Raw genomic sequence first — 24254 nt, forward strand, 5'->3', positions numbered from 1 at the left:
AAAAATGATGGCAATCAAAAAAATTAAAGTAAACCAAAATTATTACAGCGTTGATTAAAAACCTCTAAAAGCTAAAAAAATATATATATAACTAAAGATATATAAAGTTGAAACGTTGAAACTCGTTGTAAAATATAAAAATACAATTAGTCATTTACGGTTAATACAACTATCTAGCTTATATACACCTAATATTTACATTAATGTTTTGCGCAGGACATTCTTAAAGTCTCTTAAAGATAATTTTTTTGTTGTTGGCAACAGGTCATTCCAGTCAGGCAAAACACTGTTAAAGGATCTAAGAAGTCCCCAGTTGGTAACAGATTTTGTAGTTCGAATGATTTCCTTAGAGCGGGTGTTATAGCTATGATAGTCTTGTCCTCTTACAATGACGTTATTTCTACTGTTGTCATTGACCTAAATTACAAATAGGGATGCAACGTTGCATTTGCCTTCTGGCAGACAGGTTCATCCAGTTTAGATCTGAAAGTGCTTCGGATGAAGACGAATACGGCGACCTATCCAGGACCAATTTAGCAGCTCTACTTTGGAGAACTTGGATTGAATCCATTAGGACTTTGTTGTTCTTATCGCCCCAAACAATACTGGCATATTCAAGTATTGGGATGACCACTGTCGTGACATAAAGTTTCCTGGCATAGGCAGGAAGCAGATGTTTTATTCTCCGTAAAACCCCCAGTCTTTTCAAGACTTTTCTTTGAATTTGATCAATATGATCATGCCAGGTTAGGTGCTGGTTTATAGTTACACCAAGGTACTTGCATTTTGTTACTTTCTCCAGTTGACTGTTATTAGCCATAAGATCTATATCGTTAAAGTGACTTAGTTTGGAGTTGCTAACCAATGATCATGAACGTCGACTTTGCAACATTTAATGTCAACTTGTTGTCAATCAGCCAGGATGTAATCGCTGCCAAGTCCGCATTCAGTTTTGATTGCAAGTCATTTGGGCAGCTCTCATGGCAATAAAACGCCATATCATCAGCGAACATAGTCATCTTTGAGTGTTGTAATACAGATTGAACACCGTTCATGTACACTAAGAAAAGTAGTGGCCCAAGAATGCTGCCCTGAGGTACCTCCATTGTGATTTTAGCTGGGGGGGGGGGGGGGGAGGGGAGGAGAATGCATCATTACAAATTGTTTGTTGGAATCGACCAGAGAGATATGAGCGGAACCACGTCAAGCTTTTTCCAGCCACTCCTAGACTCTTGAGCTTATTAACAAGGATCAAGTGATCAACAGTATCAAAAGCCTTACGTAAATCCAAAAACACTGCTCCCGTTACGCACCCCTTGTCCATGCTCTCTAGGATTTGATCTGTGAATTCAATTAGGGCGGCAGAACCAAACTGTGATTGTAATAACAGTTCGTTCTGTTCTAAGTAGGTACAAAGCTGAACATGCGCTGATCTCTCTATAATCTTGCTCATGGTAGGTAAGATTGATATCGGTCGGTAGTTATCCTTCTGTGATTTATCTCCACCTTTGAATAAAGCAGAGACTTAAGCTGATTTCCATACTTTAAGAAATTCTCCATCCGCCAAAGATTTATTTATTAGTTCAGTTAGAACTGGTGCGATGACATCGGAGGCATCCTTTAATAGGCAAGCACTTAGTTTGTCGAGGCCAACAGCTTTATTCGTTTTTAGAGATCTAAGGGCATTTTGTACAAAGTTCACAATGACACTGTTTAGATGGAATTCACAAGGTGGAGTGCTGGTAATAGGAATAGTCGGGATATTTCAAAATGGTTTCGCCAACACTTTACCAGCAGATACGAAGCAGTGGTTCATGATATTGGCGATAGATAAGTTTTCAGTGTGCCACTTTCCTTTCTCGAAGATGGAAAACACTGAAGATTTTTTCGCATCAGGGAGCACTTGTTTTATCGCTCGCCACATTTCGCTACCATCACCCTTCGCGTCTTCGATCATTTGACAGAAGTACTTCGATTTCAGGTTTTTTTTCCTCGTGATTGGTGTAATTCCGCACTTTTCTGTACATGCTCCAATTATAAATATTATTGTTGGCGCTTGCCTTTCTAAGGTGATAGTCTCTATCTCGTTTCATTTCTGCAAGTTTTGGGGTTACCCATGGGGTTTGAACGAAGAATTTCAAAACGATTTATAGGGACTCAGTGTTTTAACAGATTACAGCCACAGCCCTAGAGGAATACAGCCCTATTCTCACAGAATTAAAAAAAAAAAACAAAAAAGCACCGAGAACAGATACTTACAGTAGAAGTCATTTGCGTTCCCACATGGGGTGAGAGATTTTCGCCCATATCAAGTTCCTTCACTCTCGTAAGTTCTCGCGCATTTCGAGATGCGCCACACTCGCGTTTTAAGTGCAGGGATGCCAACCAATCGTTACCTACCTTTTTAAAGATGCTACTTTTAGCTGTCCCCCAAATCTACACACGTATATTTCACTTGTGGAAAACTATCGATTTGTACAGTAATTGGGTTGGACATTCTCGCGTATATAAACTTTCTTTTCTCTCGTAAGTTCTTAAGCGTTTAGAGATGCGCCACACTCGCGTTTTAACTGCAGGGACCCAACCAATGCTAAACTAACTTTCTAAAGATGCTACTTTTAGCTCTCTCCCAAATCTACACACGTGTATTTCACTTGTGGAAGTCTATCGAGTTCGACGGTGCTTGGGTGAGAAATTCTCGCCCCTATCAACTTTCTTTTTTTTCATCAGTTCTTGCGCGTTTAAAGATGCGCTACACTCACGTTTTAGGTGCAGGGATCCAAACCAATGCTTACCTAACTTTTTAAAGATGCTACTTTTAGCCCTCCCCTAATCTGCACACCTGTATTTAACTTGTAGAAGTCTATCGATTTGGACTGTGCTTTGGTGAGAGATTCTCGCCCATACCAACTTTCTTTTCTCTCGTAAGCTCTCCTGCGTTTAGAAATGCGCCACACTCGCGTTTTAAGTGCAGGAATCCCAACAAATGCTTACCTAACTTTTTAAAGATGGTACTTTTAGCCCTCCCCCAGATCTACTCACCTGTATTTCACTTGTAGAAAACTATCAATTTGCGCAGTGTTTGGGTTGAACATTCTCGCCCATATCAACTTTCTTTTCTCTCGTAAGTTCTCGCACGTTTAGAGATGTGCCACACTCGCGTTTTAGGAGCGGGAGTCCACACCAATGCTTACCTAACTTTTTAAAGATGCTGCTTTTAGCCCTCCCCCAAATCTACACAAATGTATTTCACTTGTGCAGAACTATCGATTTGGACAGTGCTTGGGTGAGAGATTATCGGCCATGTGAACTTTCTTTTCTCTCGTACGTTCTCGCGCGTTTAGAGATGCGCCAAACTCACGTTAGGTGCAGGGATCCCAACCAGTGCTTACCTAACTTTTTAAAGATGCTACTTTTAGCCCTCCTCCAAATCTACACACTTGTATTTCACTTATTGAAGTCTAACGATTTGGACAGTGCTTGGGTGAGAGATTCTCGCGCATATCAACTTTCTTTTCTCTTGTAAGTTCTCGCGCGTTTAGAGATGCGCCACACTCGCGTTTTAGGCGCGGGAATCCCAACCAATGCTTACCTAACTTTTTAAAGATGCTACTTTTAGCCCTCTCCAAATCTACACACGTGTATTTCACTTGTGGAAGTCTATCGATTTGGACAGTGCTTGGGTGAGAGATTCTCACCCATATCAACTTTCTTTTCTCTTGTAAGTTCTTGCGCGTTTAGAGATGCGCCAAACTTACGTTTTAGGTGCAGGGATCCCAGCCACGGCTTACCTAACTTTTTAAAGATGCTACTTTTAGCCCTTCCCTAAATCTACACACGTGTATTTTACTTGTGGAAGTCTATCGATTTGGACAGTGCTTAGGTGAGATTTTCTCGCCCCTATCAACTTTCTTTTCTCTCGTTAGTTCTTGCGGATTTAGAGATTCGCCGCAGTCGGGTCTTAGGTGCAGGAATCCCAACCAATGCTTACCTAACTTTTTAAAGATGGTACTCTTAGCCCTTAGGATAATTGAATTATGCATACAAAAGAATTTTAAATTGGCAGCTATTTACGAAACGTTTTGCATTTTACTGGCAGAGTGCATACTGTTCTTTCATAATAAACTTTTTGTAGCGACTCTTAGCCTGCGGGTGTTCTTAGTACGTTTTTAAAATCTGGGTTAATCTCGGTCTTTACGTTGTTATAAAAAAAGGCTCTCACAGAAAGGAGTCAGTATTCAATGACATTTTGAGTGAATGAAACAGGCCAAATATATTTCTCTCACTCATTACCTGACAATTCATTAAGTTTTAACAAAAGAAACCATAAACCCTAATGATGTTTAATATCTGATCTTAACTAGCAAAGATTTTTTTGCGATTTAATTTCGCAGTTTAATCTTTGGTTTAGTTTAGAAGTGTTTGATCACATTTCCAGACAGCTCGAAGTTCGTTGAAAATACTCCGTATAAGCGTCTCATTTTTAACTCTCTTTAAAGTGTTTGAAAATGTGGTCAAACATGGTCGTTCGTGTTTGATATATAACATCTAGTTCGTATCAGTGCGGGAATACCAAACTGCTAGAATATTATTCAGTAGAAAAAAAACGTGTCCTTACCCATTGTGCAGAGTTCCCATAGAAGAATTCCAAAAGACCACCTGGGAAAAAAGGTAAAAAAGCTGAATAGATTTTATCATCAATATACAGTCATTACTGATCGAGGTACATCGCAACATTTCGACTGCATCAGTAAAACAAATGCAAAAACGCCTTTGTCCTGAAGTTAAAAACTAACTCAGACTTATACTTTTCATTCCCTTGGACAATAATTGCGGCCGGGTAGTTACTCGTATTCCATGCCAATTCTTGAGAGCGCCATTAGTCTGTCCGAGGCATTTAACAGTGGTTTTCGTTGAGAACGGGATATGGAAGGAGCAGGAGGGAGAGAGGGAAGCCAAGCAGCACTTCTTAATTTATAATTTAAGCATTTCATTAATTAATAATTTTCGAAATTAGTTCTCTTAAAGGAAGGTAACAGGACGCGAGAACTCAGCTATGTAGTCCACTCAGTGGCTAAAAATTGAAAAGGAAAAGAGAGTGACCTTGCACCACGTAGCTAATCAAACTTACATATCGCTTTTGGTGGTGTATTCACTGTTGTACAGTGCTTCAGGCGCCGTCCATTTGACCGGCATCTTTTTCCCTTTCTTTAGTTTGTAAACACTTTCTTGGGTTTGTCGCATCAATCCAAAATCTGAGACTTTTACAACTTTGTCTTCGCCAAGAAGAACATTACGAGCCGCCAAATCACGATGCACAAACCCGTTGCTTGATAAGAAATCCTACACCAGTTTGTATAAAGGAAGGAGACAGAGAGAAGTATGCAGTGAGATCAGTTCTTGTTAAACATACAGGCCGCTTGCGCGCGTAGGATTACAGTCAAACCAAGTGAGGCGTACCCCTTGAGATTACATTAATAGATTGATTATTTGAATAGTGAACCCACGAGTCGCTTCAAGAATGTAATAATGAATTGATTATTTAACACCAAAACTTTATTTAAGTGTCAAACCATCTAGCCCGGGAGAAACCCATTCTAATAAAGTTTATTTGAATATTGAACCCAGTATAAAGTCATTTCAAGAATACGGCTAACTGGTTCAATATTCAAATAATCAATTCATTAATGTAATCTTGAGGGGAACGCTTCGCTTGGTTTGACTGTAAAAAGTAAGTAATTACGGTCTAATTGTATGGAACCTCATATGAAATATTAGAAAGGTTTATTGATAAGGATGATCAGAGGTAGAAAAAATATAAGGGTCTTAAGAATCTTGTTTTCCTTAGCTGTTTGCTTTACTACCAAGCTGGCTAGAGAGAAAGGGGAGAACCGGGGTTACAGAGAGAAGAGCTTGTTTGTTGAAGGTACTTTAATGATGGTGGCTTTAACAGCCAATTCAAAATTGTTTACATAGTAACCCTTTGTCTTCGTCTTGTTTGTCAATAGAATTTATTCAGTACCTACCATTCCGCGTGCTATTTGCCACGCAAAACAAAGAAGGTCCTTCGCAACAAAGTCTTCGTCCTGTTGCACATTGTCATAGTCAGTATTTTGTGGGACTTGAGAGAACTTCTTACTTCCTTCCACGTCTGGTTTGGGTTGCTCTACCGCGTTTTCCTGGGTAACTGTCTCATCGCTAAGCCTCGAACATGTAGAGTGTAACCTTTTGTTGTCCGTACCATCCACGGGTAGTTTTCCGCAGTTCATTAATTCTTTTCTCTCTTCCTTATCTCCCACCAACAGTGCTTTTGATTTATCATCTATGCTAAAGTGCAGATCATTAGCATCTAGAATCAAGCGATTTCGTTCTTTGTAGTAATTCTTTTGATAACTTTTCTACGGGAGAGCAAAACAAATAGAGAGATGCTCGCTGCTGCATTTCATGAGAAATTACATGTATGTTTAGCTTTTGAATGACTGGAAGAGCGCAACGTATGTGTTCCGCTATGATTTATTTTAGCGTCCCCATTTTATAAGCTCAAGGGGAAGCAATAATAGAAAGAGGTGGCTTATTTCTTCACAGTATCAGTAACTCAAATAATTTCAGCTCCCTGAGCCCCATAAACAAAACTTTAAATTTCCAGCCGTGGGAGTAATCAAGAGACTATGATCATAATCTGCTGGTAATTTTAATATTGGTCGTGGGAATAGACGCTTATTATAAGACAAGGCATTTGTTAGAACTGTAAGGAAGCCGCTTTTTTCAATGAGAGAAAATCAAGCTAAAGGGCTTCAGAACGTGATGTGTAATAATAGATGCATTTACTGATGATTTAAGATATATCTCCTGTATTAACCGAACATTTACCGCGCAAACTGCCATGTCACCCGGGGGTAGAGAGTCGATCTCAATGCCCGCGCATCGACTAGAGTGTGGAAGGTCCACATGGGTTCGAATTCCGTTGGGGACTCTCAGTTTTCCTTTGTCCAAGGCTCGTTGAAACTAAATTACGTCTTTGTCTGAGCATGGTCCCTTCACATAAAGTTCTAATAAGTGTAAAATCTACCTGTATTCTCTTGTTTCTGAGCCAGTGTTGTAGGTCTCCATATGGAACATACTCTAACATTAGAAAGATGGGATCGGAGTGAACCCAACAACCCAGCATGCTGACAATATTCTTGTGCGAACCGATCGCTTTCATGATTTCAATTTCCTCAAGAAACTGGCTCCTGGCTTCCTCGTCTGTAGTGTCTAAAGACAAATTGTAATAGTATATCTGGCATCCGTTACACAAGATCAATGTAAAGTACTTATATTGCGGAAATAAAGTTGGCATAGGGGATACACAATACAGTTTTTAAAATCTAGTTTACTTGCTTGTTCTTTACTTTTTTTTTTAGTTTGTCAATTTACATTAAAATAAAAATAAAAACATTGTTTCTATTGGCCTAGCCCGTGGATAGCTGGTGCCAGTCTACTCTATATTATACATTTAGAAAACAGTCCTAAGAAAATACGCGTGTTGATTGGTTAAAAATCGTGTTGCAATTAGATTATCAGCTCGCGATTTCTATCGCGTGATAGTTGACTTGGGCTGCGCCCTCGTCAACTATCACGCATAGAAATCCCGAGCATAGAAATACCACTTTAAGGCGTGAGCTGCACTCACATATTTCAAACGCTGACACCCATTACCCCAGTTTAAGTGATAACGAGAAGACGAAGTATTTACTTAGAGCAGAAAACACGGTTACATCTAAAATAATAGGTAAATATATCCATTTAATGTTTCAAAAAAGAAAAGAGATTCTCAATTTACAAAAATTAATTAGCACTATGAGTTTCCCAATTTATTGTATACCGATATGGTAAATATTATTTTACGTAAAAGAATAGGCTTTGTCAATAATTTACCTATAAAACATTGCGATAAGACAAAAGCTAAAAACATCACGGTTAAAAAAACTCTAAAAACTGTAAAAAACTCTAAAACGTTTACTCAACGTCATTTTCAAGTCAAAATGAATAAGAAAACGTTATTTGAATATAAATGTACAAAACAAATCCTTAGAGACTTAAATAAAACACTATTAAATGCGAGAAATATTTGCACGCAGTGTCACATAAACAGTTTAGCACGAACGGAGTCCTTCTGGGTATTTAGCCCAGGTTTTAGCTCCTTAATAAACAACATCTCGAATATTAAGCAATCAAAATTCGTTCTACATTTCCTCAAAATCGAGAATTGTTTGTCCTTCAAATCAGACTTCGATAGGCCATGTTCTTCCAAGTGTCTTCCAATTGCAGAATGTTTATGCTCGCCAATGCGTTGGTGCAAGTGTCGGGTTGTGTACCCGACATAATCTGTGTCGCACAGATCACATTGAAATTTGTAGACCACGCACTGATTGTTGACAATCGGCGGCTTCTTCTCTTTCGGGGCGAGGACTTGACTGATCTTTTCTGACTGAAAGACAGACTTTATTTGTCCTCCAATTTTTGCGCTCAGATTTTGCATTTCTCTTTTTACTGAGTTGGCTGATTGTTGATCTTTAAATGGTAGTGGTACCGCGATATTACAGGTACGATATTAGTTAACGTTGAAACCTTTATTGTAACTAGACCAATACCTCCCTTTGGAGAGTAAGGAGCAATAAAGATATACTATTACTATTACTATTAATCAGTCAATCAGTAAATCAGTCAATCAGTCAGTCAGTCAGCCAGTCAGTCAGTCGGTCAATCAGTCAGTCAGTCAGTCAGCCAGTCAATCAGTCAGCCAGTCAGCCAGTCAGCCAGTCAGCCAGTCAGCCAGTCAGCCAGTCAGCCAGTCAGCCAGTCAGCCAGTCAGCCAGTCAGCCAGTCAGCCAGTCAGCCAGTCAGCCAGTCAGCCAGTCAGCCAGTCAGCCAGTCAGCCAGTCAGCCAGTCAGCCAGTCAGCCAGTCAGCCAGTCAGCCAGTCAGCCAGTCAGCCAGTCAGCCAGTCAGCCAGTCAGCCAGTCAGCCAGTCAGCCAGTCAGCCAGTCAGCCAGTCAGCCAGTCAGCCAGTCAGCCAGTCAGCCAGTCAGCCAGTCAGCCAGTCAGCCAGTCAGCCAGTCAGCCAGTCAGCCAGTCAGCCAGTCAGCCAGTCAGCCAGTCAGCCAGTCAGCCAGTCAGCCAGTCAGCCAGTCAGCCAGTCAGCCAGTCAGCCAGTCAGCCAGTCAGCCAGTCAGCCAGTCAGCCAGTCAGCCAGTCAGCCAGTCAGCCAGTCAGCCAGTCAGCCAGTCAGCCAGTCAGCCAGTCAGCCAGTCAGCCAGTCAGCCAGTCAGCCAGTCAGCCAGTCAGCCAGTCAGCCAGTCAGCCAGTCAGCCAGTCAGCCAGTCAGCCAGTCAGCCAGTCAGCCAGTCAGCCAGTCAGCCAGTCAGCCAGTCAGCCAGTCAGCCAGTCAGCCAGTCAGCCAGTCAGCCAGTCAGCCAGTCAATCAGTCAAGCAATAAATCTGTTTGTCAGTCAGTCACTCAGTCGGTCAGTCAATCAGTCAATCATTGTCTTCCACATGTCCTCTGTGTGCTAGAACGCTCATTTAAAACACTTTCAAATATAATCCAACATTCCTAAATTCTGACTCCCAATTTGCTTCAGGTTATTCAGTTTATGTTTTATCAACATTTTTGAATTAGTCATTCTTTTTAGACTGACTCAGAAGTGAGCCGAGAATCACTTACCCGATAACACTTTAATAGCTACTGTTCGGCCCTCTTTGAAGTCGACAGTCTGTGGTCTGGGTTTGTAAAACACTTCAATTCCAGGGGATTCTTTGAACGTGCCTTTAAACACTTTACCAAATGCCCCACGACCAATCTCTTCCTCGAAGACAACCTGCTCGGGTAGAACTTCCCAGCGCCAAAGAGGGATAATGGAGGACTTGGATCTGAATTAAAGAGCGATCACTTGTCTCAATGCCTGACTGCCTTTTGACCTTACTTTTGACTGCCTTTTGACAAAACCTCCAGCATTTAAAAAGCCGGGGGGAAAATGAAAAGAGCTCTCGCCCTATCTTGGTCTTTGATATGCCATGTAAACTTTCACCATCACTTATCATTAAGAAAGAATTGGTACCTCTTAAGGTCGGTACACACAAGAAGACTAGTCCCTCCGACTAGTCCCTGCAAGTAGTCGCGGGGACAAGTCCCATCGTGTGAACTAGCCATTTTTACCACAAAATCTAGTCGCAAGTACTAAAATTTGGTCCCTACGACTAGTCCCACGAATTCAAACTGGTCCCTGCGACTTGTTCCTCAAAACGCTTCGTGTGAACTGTACGTGGGACAAGTCCTTGCGACCAGTCCCTTCGTGTAAACTCTTCAGGGGACTAGTTTCAGGGACTAGTTGCAGGGACTGGTCCCCTCGTGTGTGCCGACCTTAAGGGTGTTTATACTAGAGTCACGCATCTAAAATGGTTCCAAAGCTATTGGGTATTTTTCAAAATTCGTTCAAGGATGCCCTTTTCTTTTACATGAATCTCCTCTGGGTTACACGTAGAATATCGAAGAACGAATTTTCAGTACAACACACCGCTAGGAGTCAGTACTTTAAACATAGCATAGTTTAGCATATGTGGCGTTTCACTTTTCAGCACGCCATCAATGCCCGACCAATTGCAGTAGATGATCCAGGGACGGCGGAGCCAGGGGGACTGGGGGGCTTTAGCCCCCTAATTTCAAGCAAAAACTACATAGAATAATTTTACAAATATCTCCAGACCCCCAGCAAGTTAGAGCGCCTCTGGCGTTCGCTTGTAAGCTCCCACAATTCAAAAATAGACGCTCCGCCATCCCTGTGATCATCTGCATGCGTTGACGTTTTACATATATGTGTGTTATCTATGTGCGTTTTATCTGTGTTAAACTGCAAAATTGTGAAACTACTTAGATACTCAAAGAGACAATTTGCTCTGCGTCATCAGTAAATATAGTAAAGATTTTAAAGATGGTATCAAATTACCTTCGGGGTTGTAAATTTCGAACACGTTGCTTGTTTTTCCTCGCTTTCTGTCGGAGGGAGAATGCTACCATACAAATAATGATTAGAAGTAAGCCAAGTCCAACCACTAAGCCATATAACTGAGGAGACGAAAGACCTTTTCCATCCTGATAGGCTGGAGAGTTCGTTAAGTTTTTTTCTGCTTGGGTTAAGACGGAAGGTGAGGACGGGGTATCATCGTTTCTATCAGAACCTGCAAACAAGTTAGGAAAAGAAATAAAAACCTGCTGTGAATAGATATCTGAACAACTTAAACGTCCCTGCTATTTCGTAAACTACGGCAAACAGTGTTATTCATCCGTTTCTGTATTCATATTGGAGCATACGACCCCTATCTACCTAGAGGATACGCGTGAAACTAGCCAAGGATGATGTAGCTTCTTCTCTGGATATTGTAATTTATTTATTACATATTTAATTGAAAACGAGTGGGAGGAGCGGTGGTCTCATAGCTAGTACGCTCGTCTCCGGATCGAGCCCTAGCCGGGCCGACACTGCGTTGCGTTATCGGGCAAAACACTTTACTCTCAAAGTGCCTCTCACCCACCCAGGTGTATAAAAGGGTACCGGCAAACTTAATGCTGGAGGTAACCCTGAGCTGAACTAGCATCTCATCCAGGTGGGAGTAGAATTATTCTTAGTCGTTTCATGCTAGAGAGCTGATGGGCCTCTTGGCTCGTATGCAGACTTTACCATATGACCTCTACAGATAGTGGAATCCCTTTATTTTTTTTCCGCCTCTTTCACCGGGTTGTCTATGCAAACGCCACCTGATTTTGATAACATTGACGTTAGCCATCCCATAACCACTCGCCACCTTAAATCCAGGTTCTTGTTGGCGATCAAATCCAAAACGGCGCCTTCTTCATGCTAGCCGGAAGCTTTCTTGGATTTGTATCATCCGTTTCCCTTCACCCCTCTGCTGCCTTCCCATATCTGGTATTGTATACAGTCGAACCTCTCCACAACTACAGTGGAAAGTGGCCGTTGAGAACTGGCCTTTATGGGGAGGTAGGTTGTATCTTTTAGGGGATGCAACCAGTTTTTATCTTTAAAAAAATACTTATTGTAGCGTGTAAATAAGTAACACAATCAAAATATATCGATAAAACAGAAACCAAGCAGAAACAGAGTCCAACGACGCGTGGTATGGGTCAATTTTCGTTATGATTTGAAAAGAGGGTTTTGTATGCACCGTTCCTTCGTTGTTGATTAACTGGCTGCTGTCGAGAGGTTACTTTGGCAGTTGGGTCACAATTTTGTGGCCGTTGCCGTTGCGGAGAGGTGGCCGTTGTAGAGAGATCAAAATAAGAATGAATACATGGACAGTCCGCCTAGACAAAAAAAGTGGCCGATGTAGAGAGGTGGCCGTTAGTGGAGGTTCGACTGTAATTAGTCAGTAAACGTACCTGACATTGTTTTTATTATCCATGTTCTCGATCTGTCGCTTTCTCCCAGCTCATTCCAGGCCGACATTTCGATTGAGTACTGCCTTCCGCATTCTAATGTTACAGTAAAGTTCGTCGCCATAACGTTAGTGACGTTAGTTTGGTGCCAGCCTATTTCTGGTGTCTGAATCTGTTGATGGTATATCGAGTACATGGTCAGCGGACACCCATGGTCAGCAGGAGGGCTCCATATCACGTTGACATCACATGCCAATGATTTTGTTTCCTTGATGTTTGTAACAGGAGGTGATGGAACATCTGCGGTAGAAAATGAAAGATTTGAAACGACGGAATATATATGGTCGGTAAGAAGAGTTTTTTCAGAAATGGCATGTATAGCTATGAACGTACTACAGCCAAATCTGCCCAACCCCTCAATTCCCGACATCACTTGACACCGAACCCTTGACTTTTTTTTCCGTGTTGGCCTTTTTGAAATGTAAAGTGTCTTTAAATTATGGGTGGCCGATGAGTATGGTCCTAATTTTAAATGGGTATATATGTAGCTTATTCAATCGTGTCAATCAATAATATCAAAACAAAAAACATCCCTGTGTTAGAGTAAAACTTCATAAAAACCACAGAAGCCAAATTATCAGTTTCACCATCTATATACAATGTCTAAACAACGCACACTTTGACTTAGAGAACATCCTATATCGTTGCCTTTAGCTTTTAATGAAGTTCACAGTCCTTAAGTCACATAAGGAATGCTTACCTCCTTCTGTTTTGAAATTCCATATCTTGATATCATTCAAAGCACTCTGCCAGTATTCACACATTGAGGTAACTGTTATATCATACTCATTCTTACACTTCAGCTGAAGTGTAAAACTGGTCGCATTTCTGTTTACTGTAACAGAGCGCCATTTGCTTTTCTGCACTGGTGACATCACTTTTCTGTAGTTCACAGTGTAGTTGACAACTGGACAGCTTCCTTCAAAGAGTGGTTCCCACGCCACAACAACGGTTCCCCCTGATACGATCTCGGTCGTGTTGACAATAACAGGAACGCCTTAAAGGAGTTTCAGAAGAATACTGTGCAACTGATCATGGCAATCCCAAAGTTGAGATGAAAATTAATTTAGTACAGTAAGGGTGGTTGAAAGAAGGCAGATGTGGGGCAAAGGAAGAACCGACAAACTCGACTAACTTTGGTTCCAAAGTTGACTTAAAATTTGAAAATGACCCACTCTGCTGCGATAATTCGGATCTTAATTATTTATCGTTAGAATCCGTAAGGCTCACCTCTTAGTTTATTGATTTGATCCCGCGAGAGGGCTGTACCAAAAACATAAAGATCCATCACTGAACCATGGAACTGATGACCGTTCCAGTGACCATCCTTACCAATCTGGTAACGCCAACCTGTGGGTTGAACAAACGTAGAGCTACGGGGATACAATCTTGCTCCTTTCACTTTACCGTCAGCGTAGATTAACACGAACCCAGTCACGTGGTCCCAAGTAACAACCACGTGGGTCCACGTGTCCAAAGTAACATTGGCACTCTCTATGGACCACAATTCCCATTCATCATTTTCGTATTGGTAACGCTGAAATACAATCTTCTGGTTTTTCGTGCTTAGCAGAAACTGCCGTGGATTATACCAGTCTCCATATATCGCTCCAAACCCATCGGAGACCCACTTCGTTTGTTTGATCCAACAGGCAATGGTGAAACTTCTGTCGTTGAGTGTGATGATTGGTGCAAGGGCGTAGGAATGCGATTGGTTCAAGAAGAGGGCCTCACTGCCGTGACACCTTCCCTCAGTGAAGGACGGAGATCCAATTAAACTAAAAAAGGAAAAAAATTATGATTCACACTAAAACTTGACCATAGTAATAAGGAATAAACGATGAATGCCCCTATTTATTAAAAACTGGATCATTGGATAATGCAATTCGAGAGTTTTCATTGGCTTAGCCATCATGGGTTATGAGCCATTATACCACGCTCTACAAATATGGTAAGCAAGTGCGTGATTTTTTGGGGCGTTTTTTATTTTTATTTAAGAGATGATTATAGCCAACTCGGGGCTACCCGCCTCGTCGGCAATCTATCATCTCATATCCAGCGCGCGCTACTGGAATAATTGTTAATCATACGAAATGGAATTCAAGGAGAATTAATGATTACTCTCTTTAAAAATACAAAGTTTGCTACAATCGTAGAAATCGGCGGATCCAAATCAGATCCCTCTTTCTCAAGCAGTGAAGCATCTAGAAGACAGCACAATGTTTGCGGCTACTGGGTCTCAGTCTATAGTAGTCTATCTGTCAGTAATTAGCGCACTGTGGATTGTCTGAGTATTCTTTGGTGCCCATCACCGTGTTATTCGTCTGTGTGGGGAGGGACATTGAGAGAATATCTTGCCCGAAAACACAGCATAATCTCACTAACCATTTGATTACTGGGCCTCTTTACGTTTTCGATAAAAACCAATCATTGCAGTTGTTTTCACTTGAGTGTCGAAAGCAATTTGGATTTGCTTTCAGTAAAATACAATACGTTTGGCATTACCACGCCAAGCAATTGCAAATTGGCTTTAAAAAAACTAGCGCCACTTTATCATCTATCTTATCAGACCTATAACCAAAACCAATCGTGACTCCCTTGCACACGTTTTTTACGCGCTTCGCTTCATCTCTCTTCGCGTTTCGTACGTAGTAGCGGGAGCGAATGAGAGGCGGCTGTATTCGCAGGCTAACACGTCAGTTGCTTAGCGTTTTGATTGGTTCATTGGATTGGTTGCGTCCTTTGTGATTGGCTAGAGTGATTACTTTGGAGCAATTCGCGATTGAAGACGCTCGTTTTATACAAAGGGTGCACATAGGCTGCATGGAATTTCAGTCGCTATATAATTATTATACTTAACGTCTCTAAGGTTTAGGCGCTAAATAGTAAGTGACCAACCTTATATCTTCGTCATGGCCATTCAGCAACCAGTAGCTTAGAACTACCTTATCTGAAAACAAAAGAGCTTTAGTTTTAGCTTCCATCCTGTAGTGTAGGTTTCTTCTATATTTTTAAGGCTATTGGATTGCTGACGATTTTTTGGTATTAAATTAGCTGCTCAATTTGATAGACTTCGATCAGCCTGCTGCTGGAGTATCATTACCGATCAGAAACAAAAAACTTGTAAACCAAGAGTACGAAAAAGCAGCAAATGTATTATTGTTTTTTTTCATGTTTGCTATCTAACTGTTGAAAGAAAAAATAATCTGCACACAAACAAAATTAATTGACCTTCAAAAAGACATTTAAATGCAGCTATTGGGGTACGTCTCCAAGTCGCGATGCGTTAGAAATTTAAATTAATAATTTCAAATATTCACAGTTTTTGTGATTTGGAAAATGAAATTTTTCAGGCAACTATAAGAACTGCCAAGAGAGCTTGTTTGCAAGCTTGCAGATGTCAGCCCGGCCGGGGGGGACTCCCATATGAAAAGGTCGGGGACGCTCGTCATCTCGCTTAGGGGTAAAAATCAAGGATGTTAAGATGTTCGTGACGAAATACCACTATTTTTAACTAACAAAGTATCTGTGAGCTAGGGTGCACTGGAAGAAAAAATGGTAAAAAAACACTCTTGTTTCCGCTTTTAAGCTCGATTTCCGCCGGTCTCTTTGGTACAGTTTTCTAGAACGGGCTCCTTTCCTGAACAGCGGCCTGTAATCGAGTCTTTTCCGTTTTAAATGGTACATTTTAGAGGTCAAGTTAAGCTCGAGCCACGCCTGGATTGGTCTCCCTTAGGGGTTTGGTTCAAATTTTCTGACGAGCATTCTCGACCTTTTCATATGGAAGTCTTCCCCAGGGCAGCCCGGCGGCTTAAGAGACCCTGAGAGTGCGCACCTGGAGGGGTCATCTTGCAGCATTTAATCATGTCAATACAGTTCAGCTTGTCACAGTCTCCTTTGTACACGCCCATCATATAGTGCCAGTCTCGACACTTGCTCCAGCCTTTCTTATTTAGTGATTTCCTTACATCTTCATCGTAACAATCCTTGGTCATGTTTTTGAAGTTTCTGGGTCTGCAACACAATGCTTTTTCGATATTGTAAAGCCAAGTCTCGTTTGAGCGATAAATTCCTTGGAGAAAATACCCGTCAGGACAGGAAGCCCATCTATTGTTTCTGAATTACAAAATAATAATGCGGAATTATCTATTTGAATCATCTTTTCTAAGTAGGTAGGAATTCGAAGGTAGGTAGGTGGGTAGGTGGGTAGGTAGGTAGGTAGGTAGGTAGGTAGGTAGGTAGGTAGGTAGGTAGGTAGGTAGGTAAAGTCTGCATAGAAGCCTGCAAGTGGCCCATAAGGCCGGAGCTTATTCCGGTTTCCGTAGCATGAAGCGACTAAGGCTATTTCTACCCCAATGCTACTCCATCGCAAGGTTACCCCTAGCATTAAGTTCGCTGGTACCCATTTATACACCTGGGTAGAAAAAGGCACTGTGAGAGTAAAGTATCTTGCCCAAAAACAAAACGCAGTGTCCCTGGCTCGGGTTCGATCCGGAGACGAGCGCACAGAATAGAACGTTTGTGAGGTAAGGAAAAGACCGAAAAAGTAAAATTAAACCAGAAATAAACAAGAATGATTACGACAGAGGAAAATTTAGACTGATAAGTTCTTATAGCGGAGCTCCCGTGCGCCAAAGCACTTGAGCGGAGCCCCATACCTTAGAAAATTTGGTAACCCATCGATCTAAAAATTTTGGTTGTCACGTGACTGTCCGTACGTATGTACTTACGTACGTACGTCGGTACGCCAATACCTCGAAAAATATGAGTAGCACCATTACCATGGCTACATCTTTGATTTTGGGCATCCATGTTATGGTTACTTGACAGCTGTCAAAACAAGCTATCCGCTGACCAATAACACGTGACCATATCGCGAGCTCAAGCCAGGTTATTACTCTGGGAGAGAAGGAGGGAGTACGTGCATAGACAAAATTTCGGCACAAATTAACCCCTTGCGCGTTGTTTTCTTCCGACATATTCCTTGCACAATCGTCTCTTGGAAAGTCCCTGATGTATTGCGTACGTAATTTCTGCAATCTTGGTTACGCTTATTGGGTATAGTTTGTTAAAATTTAACTGGACAAAAATTGCAAAACCACACACTGAACAATTACATGCTCATAATTGATCATTTTTTGAGTTTCTGATTCAAGAAAAACAAATCCAGTCTTTCCTTTATGGTTGATTATTGCAAACAGGAGCTCCGCTTTTAGGCCTGGCTAAATCTATATATTATGATGCATCGTTCGCGTCTGTTCCATGCTATCATCCTGTGTAAAAAATGTAAAAGAAGATGGCGAAAAAGTAGAGAGTCTATTTTGCGTTGCCTTTTCTGGGCTCTGCAGACATTGGTTAACCAAGAAAACCAGTGTAACGTTCTCTAGCCAATTGTAAAGAATAGAGAGCCAGTCGAAGGTTCTGTGGACTGCCTCTTGACGCTCCTTACAGAACGCTTACTTTTTTACTAAGCTCTGCCACTGGTTGAAGATCATCGTGTAACGTTCTTTAACAAATCAAAAAGAACAGAAAGCTAGCTGAAGGCCCTTCGATCTCTTTAGGTTCCTCATAGCTAGTGTAAAAGTGCAAGTGGAAAGTTTGTTCATTGTAACTGACCTGCTTAATGAAGTTTTCCAATCTAGTGTTTGGCAAACAGGAGTATCATCTTTGTATTCGTGTGGAGGGCTACAGCACTGCCCCTTTTTAATATTATCGATACCGTCAGGTAAAGAAATGACAGCATCATTTTCCCTCCACACTCCACTTATGTATCTTCCCAATGAGCAGTTTGCCCATCCTGGTCCACTGAGGGAGGACTCCCAGCCCATCTCACTGCACCTGTCGTTTCCTGTAATCAACAGAAGGCAAAGTTACAAACTCGTCTTAGGGCACTGGGGATGGGTTTGTGATTATGCCAAAATGTTGTTCCGTGTAGATTTCAATGAAGAATTATCACTATTTTCGGAAATGTATTGACTCAACGCAAAATTAACTTGAACCATCTAATTTTAGACCCCTGAGATAAAGTAAGACCATTTCCCTCGATTGAAAGTATGTGTATGACCCAGTAATAAACTGGCAACTAGATGTCCCTATTCAGTGTCTGTTACATGTGAATGTAAGTAAAGTTGACCAAGCAATTATTGAACAGAGAACAGGCAACAACTGGGGTCTGTAAATACTACTGTCCAACAATTGTCCCTTCCAGAAATTACTTGTAATGATCACTGAATGACTGATTAACCTTTGGCCTCGACCATATAAAGTCAAATTCGCCCGACATGTCAAAGTATCATTATAATTACCTTGACCAGCTTTTTCCACTGCGTTTATTTGCTCCTCGGTCAAAGCAACGTCATAAATCTGCATGGCTGTAATTCGTCCCTTAAAATACCGACCATCATTTTCTAATGCGCCCATTCTAACGTTATCTTGAGTTGAAAGAGACAGGCCAGCTCCAATATTCCTCTGCACCACTCGTTGATCATCCAGCCATAAATTTGCCATACCAGTAATGTGACTATAGGTCAAACCAACATAATGCCATTGGTTTAACGCCAGAACGTAAAACGTACTTAAGCCTGGAATCATAACGTAATTTCGTTGACTTATTACACCGTACAGCTTTCCAAAATGCATCCAGAAATGAACAGCCCAAGGCCAACCAGTTATCTTATAATTGAAAATAGGTCCGTCTGTATTCTCAGGATACACCCAACATAACATGGTGATGGAGTGTTGAGCATCTAACCCTCCACTGTTTGGGAACTCGATGTAACTGTTGTTCTGTCCCGTGAATTGGTACGAGCCACCGGCCTTGCCATCAGGCCCAGGTGCTGTGCTAACACCAACAGGGGTACCCTGGGTTTGTCGATTTTTTATTTCCCGTGTTGCATGCTTGCTGTTCAGGGGATAAAAGGCGATTGGATCTGGAACTCTGACGGCTACAAGGTTGAACAAAAACGAAGATTCTCAAACTCATTAAATTATTGATCAAGTTTACAAAAAAAAAACGAAATAATGTCAGTAACGGTGTTTTGGTATCTGAACTTATTTAATTTAGATTTTGAATGATTTTACTGCTCCGTTTTTTCCGTAATTCGTATTTTGTTTGAGAAGATTGATCAAACACTCGATACAAAAAAAAATTATATTAGACGATTGCTTATGCAAAATGTTACAAACGTTATTTTAATTCTCCCGGTCATTTTAGGGGATTATCAAACGCAGTGATGAAGAAGTCTTTTACTGAACGTAGTTATATCATTTTAAGGCTATTAAATTAACTGTTAATAATCGTCCAATAAAAACGTGTCCGATAAAAAAGCTGCGCGTGGAATATTTTGTCAAAACCTTCATTCAACTGATTTGACTTTGAGTTCTGTCCTTGTTTCTTGGTGCGCCTCTTCCCAGTTGTCGAACAGAAACCAACTGCTAGCTATCTTCGTATAACTGTTTTTGTTTGAAACTGATCCTGGAATTATAAACATTAAACATAACCGTTTCAACGTTAACTCTATTGAGGTCGCTATGTTTTATATTCTATATTCTCTAAAAAGAACTTACTGTTAGCTTCATCTTTAAAGACGTAAACATTGTTTGCCCAATAACCTCCTCTGCCGTCATTTTGGCAGCCGCTACTCTTGCCATATTTGTTAAAGGTCTCTAGTGCTTTAGTGCTCGCCGCACACCATCCACCATTTTGAACTGCAAAGGCAGGGAAACCCCTTTTGCGAGCTGCGACAGCGCACTTGACAATTGCGTTCTGACGCCTTTGGTAAAACGATGCCCCGCCATCCAAGACTGGGTCTGTGTCTTCAAGTGTTGGAATTGCACGATCTGCAGTGTCTCTATAGCATCCAACACCTGTATAATCTATTAAGAGAACAGTGTCCAACTAAATGAAATATTTTTATACCGTGCCACAGAAAATACAGCCAATCAGAAAACAGGAAAGCCGTTGTATATTCGACGGCATTACACCCAACCTTCCCATCGTGCGCCTCGGGTAACTATCTAGTAACATTCAAAGCAGTTTTGAAGCTATTTATTTTTCAAACAATAATTGCCCAAAATGATTTTCGATTTCAGTTTCCTTAGAGTTTATGTAGATGAAATCCAAGTGACGAACTAGTCGCCTATCTTATAGTTTTTGGACCTTATTGCTTAGTCAAAAGTTGAACCCTTTACTTGTTCAGCTCAAGAAAAAAAGATTCAGAAGTTTTCTTTCAGTAAATCATTTTGCATACAACCCATGTCTAAAATACTTAGAATAACCACATTTATATAGTTAAGATAACATGACAAACGATAAAGCTACTTTTGATTTTCTGTGTGCTTGCGGCAGCAAATTGGCATAAACCGGTAGTTCAATGTTTTAGTTGAAGAGTAATACCTTTGATATAATAGACTTGATTAACATTTGGTCCACCTTCACCATCATTTTCACAGTTCGAGGACCTTCCATATTTGTTGAATGTCTTTTCGGCTGTAGAACTCGATGCACACCATCCACCAGCCTGAAGAGCGAAAACTTTGAAGCCTAGTTTCTTGGCAACTTCATAACATTTGTGAATTGGATCACTTCTCGTCGAAAAGTCGCCATCCAGGATGTCATCTGTTCCTTCTAAGGTAGGAATCGCAAGGCCAAAACTGTCGTCGTAACAACCGATCGTCTCATAAACTGATAGATAAAATTTTTGTGAAGATTATCATGTGACTGACTGAAATTTGGAATAAATGCAACATGATTCTTAACGTTTTCAATGACTGACAAAATGCACGTGCGAGTGGGTGCATTTTGTATTCTTTGGAAAATTCCAAGGGTTTTATTAATAGCTGTTATTGAAGTTATCAACGGTTTGACATACAAACTAGGCGAAAGGGTCAGTTCCGCTTTGTATTGACCCATTCGCCTCGTTTATATGCCTTTTTGAAGAAAGGAATATTTGACCACAGGCTCAACTGCAATAACATCTATTCATTCCAAATCAATTTCGCAAAAAAACCACTTGATTATATTACAAATGCATGGGCACATTTTCTCTTGGCCTCCAAGACATTTTGCATGCAGTATATGAAAGTAATTATATCCTTCAACCTCACACCTAAAGAGCTAAAAATCTCGTCAATTATTATTAAGTTAATTTCAATGTTTGGGGGCCTTTCGTATGTAGCGTGACGTTGCGTAGGCTCCATCTACGTACGGAGGAACGCGGGCCCTTTTTCCGAACAGCGACTGCTAATCGAGCGTAGATGTTCTTTTCTTTGCGCAGTAAAAATGTTGAGAGTATATTCTTATGCACAAAGGAACTAGCAAATGAGCAAATGAACTCACGAACGAACGAGCAAACGAGCGAACGAGTGAACGAAGGAACGTAGGAACGAAGGAACGAAGGAACGAAGGAACGAGCGAACGAACGAAGGGAACGAGCGAGCGAACGAACGAAGGAACGAACGGACGGACGGACGGACGAACGAACGAACGAACGAAGGAACATAGGAACGAACGAACGAAGGAACGAACGAGCGAATGAACGAACGGACGGACGAAAGAGGGAACGAGCGAGCGAACGAAAGAGGGAACGAGCAAGCGAACGAACGAACGAACGAACGAACGAACGAACGAACGAACGGACGGACGGACGGACGGACGGACGGACGGACGGGCGAACAAACGAAGGAACGACCGAGTGAACGAACGAACAAACGGGTGTCTGGAAAACCCGAATAGCGAATAGCGAATAGTCGCGAAAAGCGAATAGCGAATAGTCCCAATTAGTGCGAATAGTCTCGAATAGTGCGAATAGTGGCGAACAGTCGCGGAAAGTAGCGAATAGAGACGAATAGTCGTCAATAATCACCGCTTTAGATCTAATATCCTGCGTTAACTAATTATCCAAATAAGCAACAGAATTTCAGTGAATTTATTACCTTTTCTTCTCCGGACTCAGGCTAGGGCTGTCCATCGCCGACATTAAGAAAACAGAAAACACAAGGATAACCTAATAAAGACGTATTTACGCTTTCGCAGCGGTTAAAACAGAAGAAATTACGGTTTAGAAACACCTTTTGTCCTGATAAGCGTCTGCGCGTTTTAGCGGGAAAATCCCATCCTACGTTGCTGCGAGGTTGACTGCGAGAAACTGGGTACCATATTTGCTACGATTTACCACTATTTGCCACTATTTACCACTATTTGCCACTATTTGCCACTATTCGCCACTACTCGAGACTGTTCGCCACTATTTGCACTATTCGAGACCATTCACACTATTCGTACTATTCGCTATTCGGGACTATTCGCGACTATTCGTTATTCGCTATTCGGGTTTTTCAGACACCCCGCACAAACGAAGAAGCAAACCAAGCTTTCTTTTCCTCAGAAATCACGCTGCTGGATGGTGATTAAAATCCAAAACTCGTGGTAATCTGTATGGTTCACCAGTTATACATTGAAGTAAACATGTTAATTTAACTGATGATGTTTACCTTCAGTATGGGTCCACGATGAAACTGCTGTCACAAGGGTAAGGAGCAAAAATGACCATAACAGCTTTGACGTCATGGTCTGAAGTTTTAATCTAACACGTCTGAAATAAAAAGAAATCATATTTATTGCATTACTGGGTCAAATCATCCGGATAAAAAACTGTTTAAATTCGCAATTTTTTTAAAGCATTAAACAATAATTAAATTTGTGATAAAATACTTCTTAACGACACGAACAAGAGTATTAAAAAAAAAGCGACTGCGTTTCTTAAATTATAAGCTGTATATAGATATATTTTAATTGAGCTTACAGTTTTGGAAACTTCAGTAGTTGCTGTTGACAGGATTGTATTTGCGAGTCTTTCGTTAACTTTATGTTGGCTGGTCAAATGAAGTCCCTCGCCCATTTCTATTCAAGGCTTCTCAGTGTGCAACATTAAATTACTGAAAGAAAGAAAAAAAAGCAATTACCAAAACCTCTTACTTTCTTATTTAATTTTGCATTCATGCAAATAGGCAACCCTTAAGCATGTCTAACTTTCTTGAAGCCCATCGTCGATTTTCGTGTATTTCACTTTACGAAAAAGCAGAGCATTTGTAAAGATTAAAGCGCTTCAACGCTTCTTAGATCATCAATCGGTCGAACTTCCTAATATTGATGTATCCTGGTTATCAGCCGGAGTTTCTTTTTTTGTTAACGAATAGAGCTCAGTGGCAGCTGTAATATATAATATATTACATCATCACAATACTGTAATTATAATGGATGATCTCTTATCTACATTTTCATCGGCGTAAGACTACAAATTGGCGTAAGATACACTTTTTTAATGAGATAACTGAACAAAGCAAGTTTAAATTATTTACATGCAATGGGCTGGCCAGCCAGTCGCATGATTCTGCTTTCGATCCGCGACTCAAAAAGCGTTCAGTTAAAAGACCAGGTATATTTAGACTAATTTCAGCTAACATCTCTCTATTTATTACTGAACAGATTACGTTTATCTTGCCAATTTGATTAGTCATGATGCATCTCGACCTTTTCACCGGGCGACGCAAAGAACGTCTACATGTGAATTCGAAGTTCGCTCATGTAATGAAATCAGATTTGAGATTTCCGCTTAAGCTCGCTTATAACGAGCAAACAGCATTTTGCACTCCTCGGAATACTCCATTGCAATTTCTATCCTTGACCGAAATCTTGGTCTAACGTTATAAACGCGCCGCTTAATAACCTTTTTCTAAAATCCTCAATATTAAACGGTAGAAAGCGT

At 41.0% G+C, this 24254-nt stretch overlaps 1 protein-coding gene across 1 annotated transcript in view; it reads right to left on the reverse strand.

Annotated features, from left to right (window-relative positions):
• LOC110064191 (uncharacterized) overlaps positions 1 to 23056 on the reverse strand; it is a 29082-nt gene extending 6026 nt beyond the window's left edge. Inside the window, exons 1-16 of the mRNA XM_089274556.1 lie at positions 22981 to 23056; positions 20885 to 21172; positions 20056 to 20364; positions 18795 to 19433; positions 18106 to 18337; positions 16325 to 16605; positions 15388 to 15439; positions 13720 to 14267; positions 13190 to 13486; positions 12433 to 12729; positions 10985 to 11216; positions 9706 to 9911; positions 7070 to 7254; positions 6027 to 6398; positions 5132 to 5343; positions 4619 to 4659 (exon numbers count right to left, since the gene is read on the reverse strand). Of these exons, the coding sequence (XP_089130682.1) occupies positions 4619 to 4659; positions 5132 to 5343; positions 6027 to 6398; positions 7070 to 7254; positions 9706 to 9911; positions 10985 to 11216; positions 12433 to 12729; positions 13190 to 13486; positions 13720 to 14267; positions 15388 to 15439; positions 16325 to 16605; positions 18106 to 18337; positions 18795 to 19433; positions 20056 to 20364; positions 20885 to 21172; positions 22981 to 23056 (4267 nt within the window). The remainder of the gene's footprint in view (positions 1 to 4618; positions 4660 to 5131; positions 5344 to 6026; positions 6399 to 7069; positions 7255 to 9705; positions 9912 to 10984; positions 11217 to 12432; positions 12730 to 13189; positions 13487 to 13719; positions 14268 to 15387; positions 15440 to 16324; positions 16606 to 18105; positions 18338 to 18794; positions 19434 to 20055; positions 20365 to 20884; positions 21173 to 22980) is intronic.
• Positions 23057 to 24254: the final 1198 nt, after the last annotated feature.

The sequence above is a fragment of the Orbicella faveolata genome, unplaced genomic scaffold (genome assembly GCF_042242905.1).
Source record: "Orbicella faveolata isolate gen_17 unplaced genomic scaffold, um_ofav_v1 contig_36, whole genome shotgun sequence".
Taxonomy (NCBI): Eukaryota; Metazoa; Cnidaria; class Anthozoa; order Scleractinia; family Merulinidae; genus Orbicella; species Orbicella faveolata.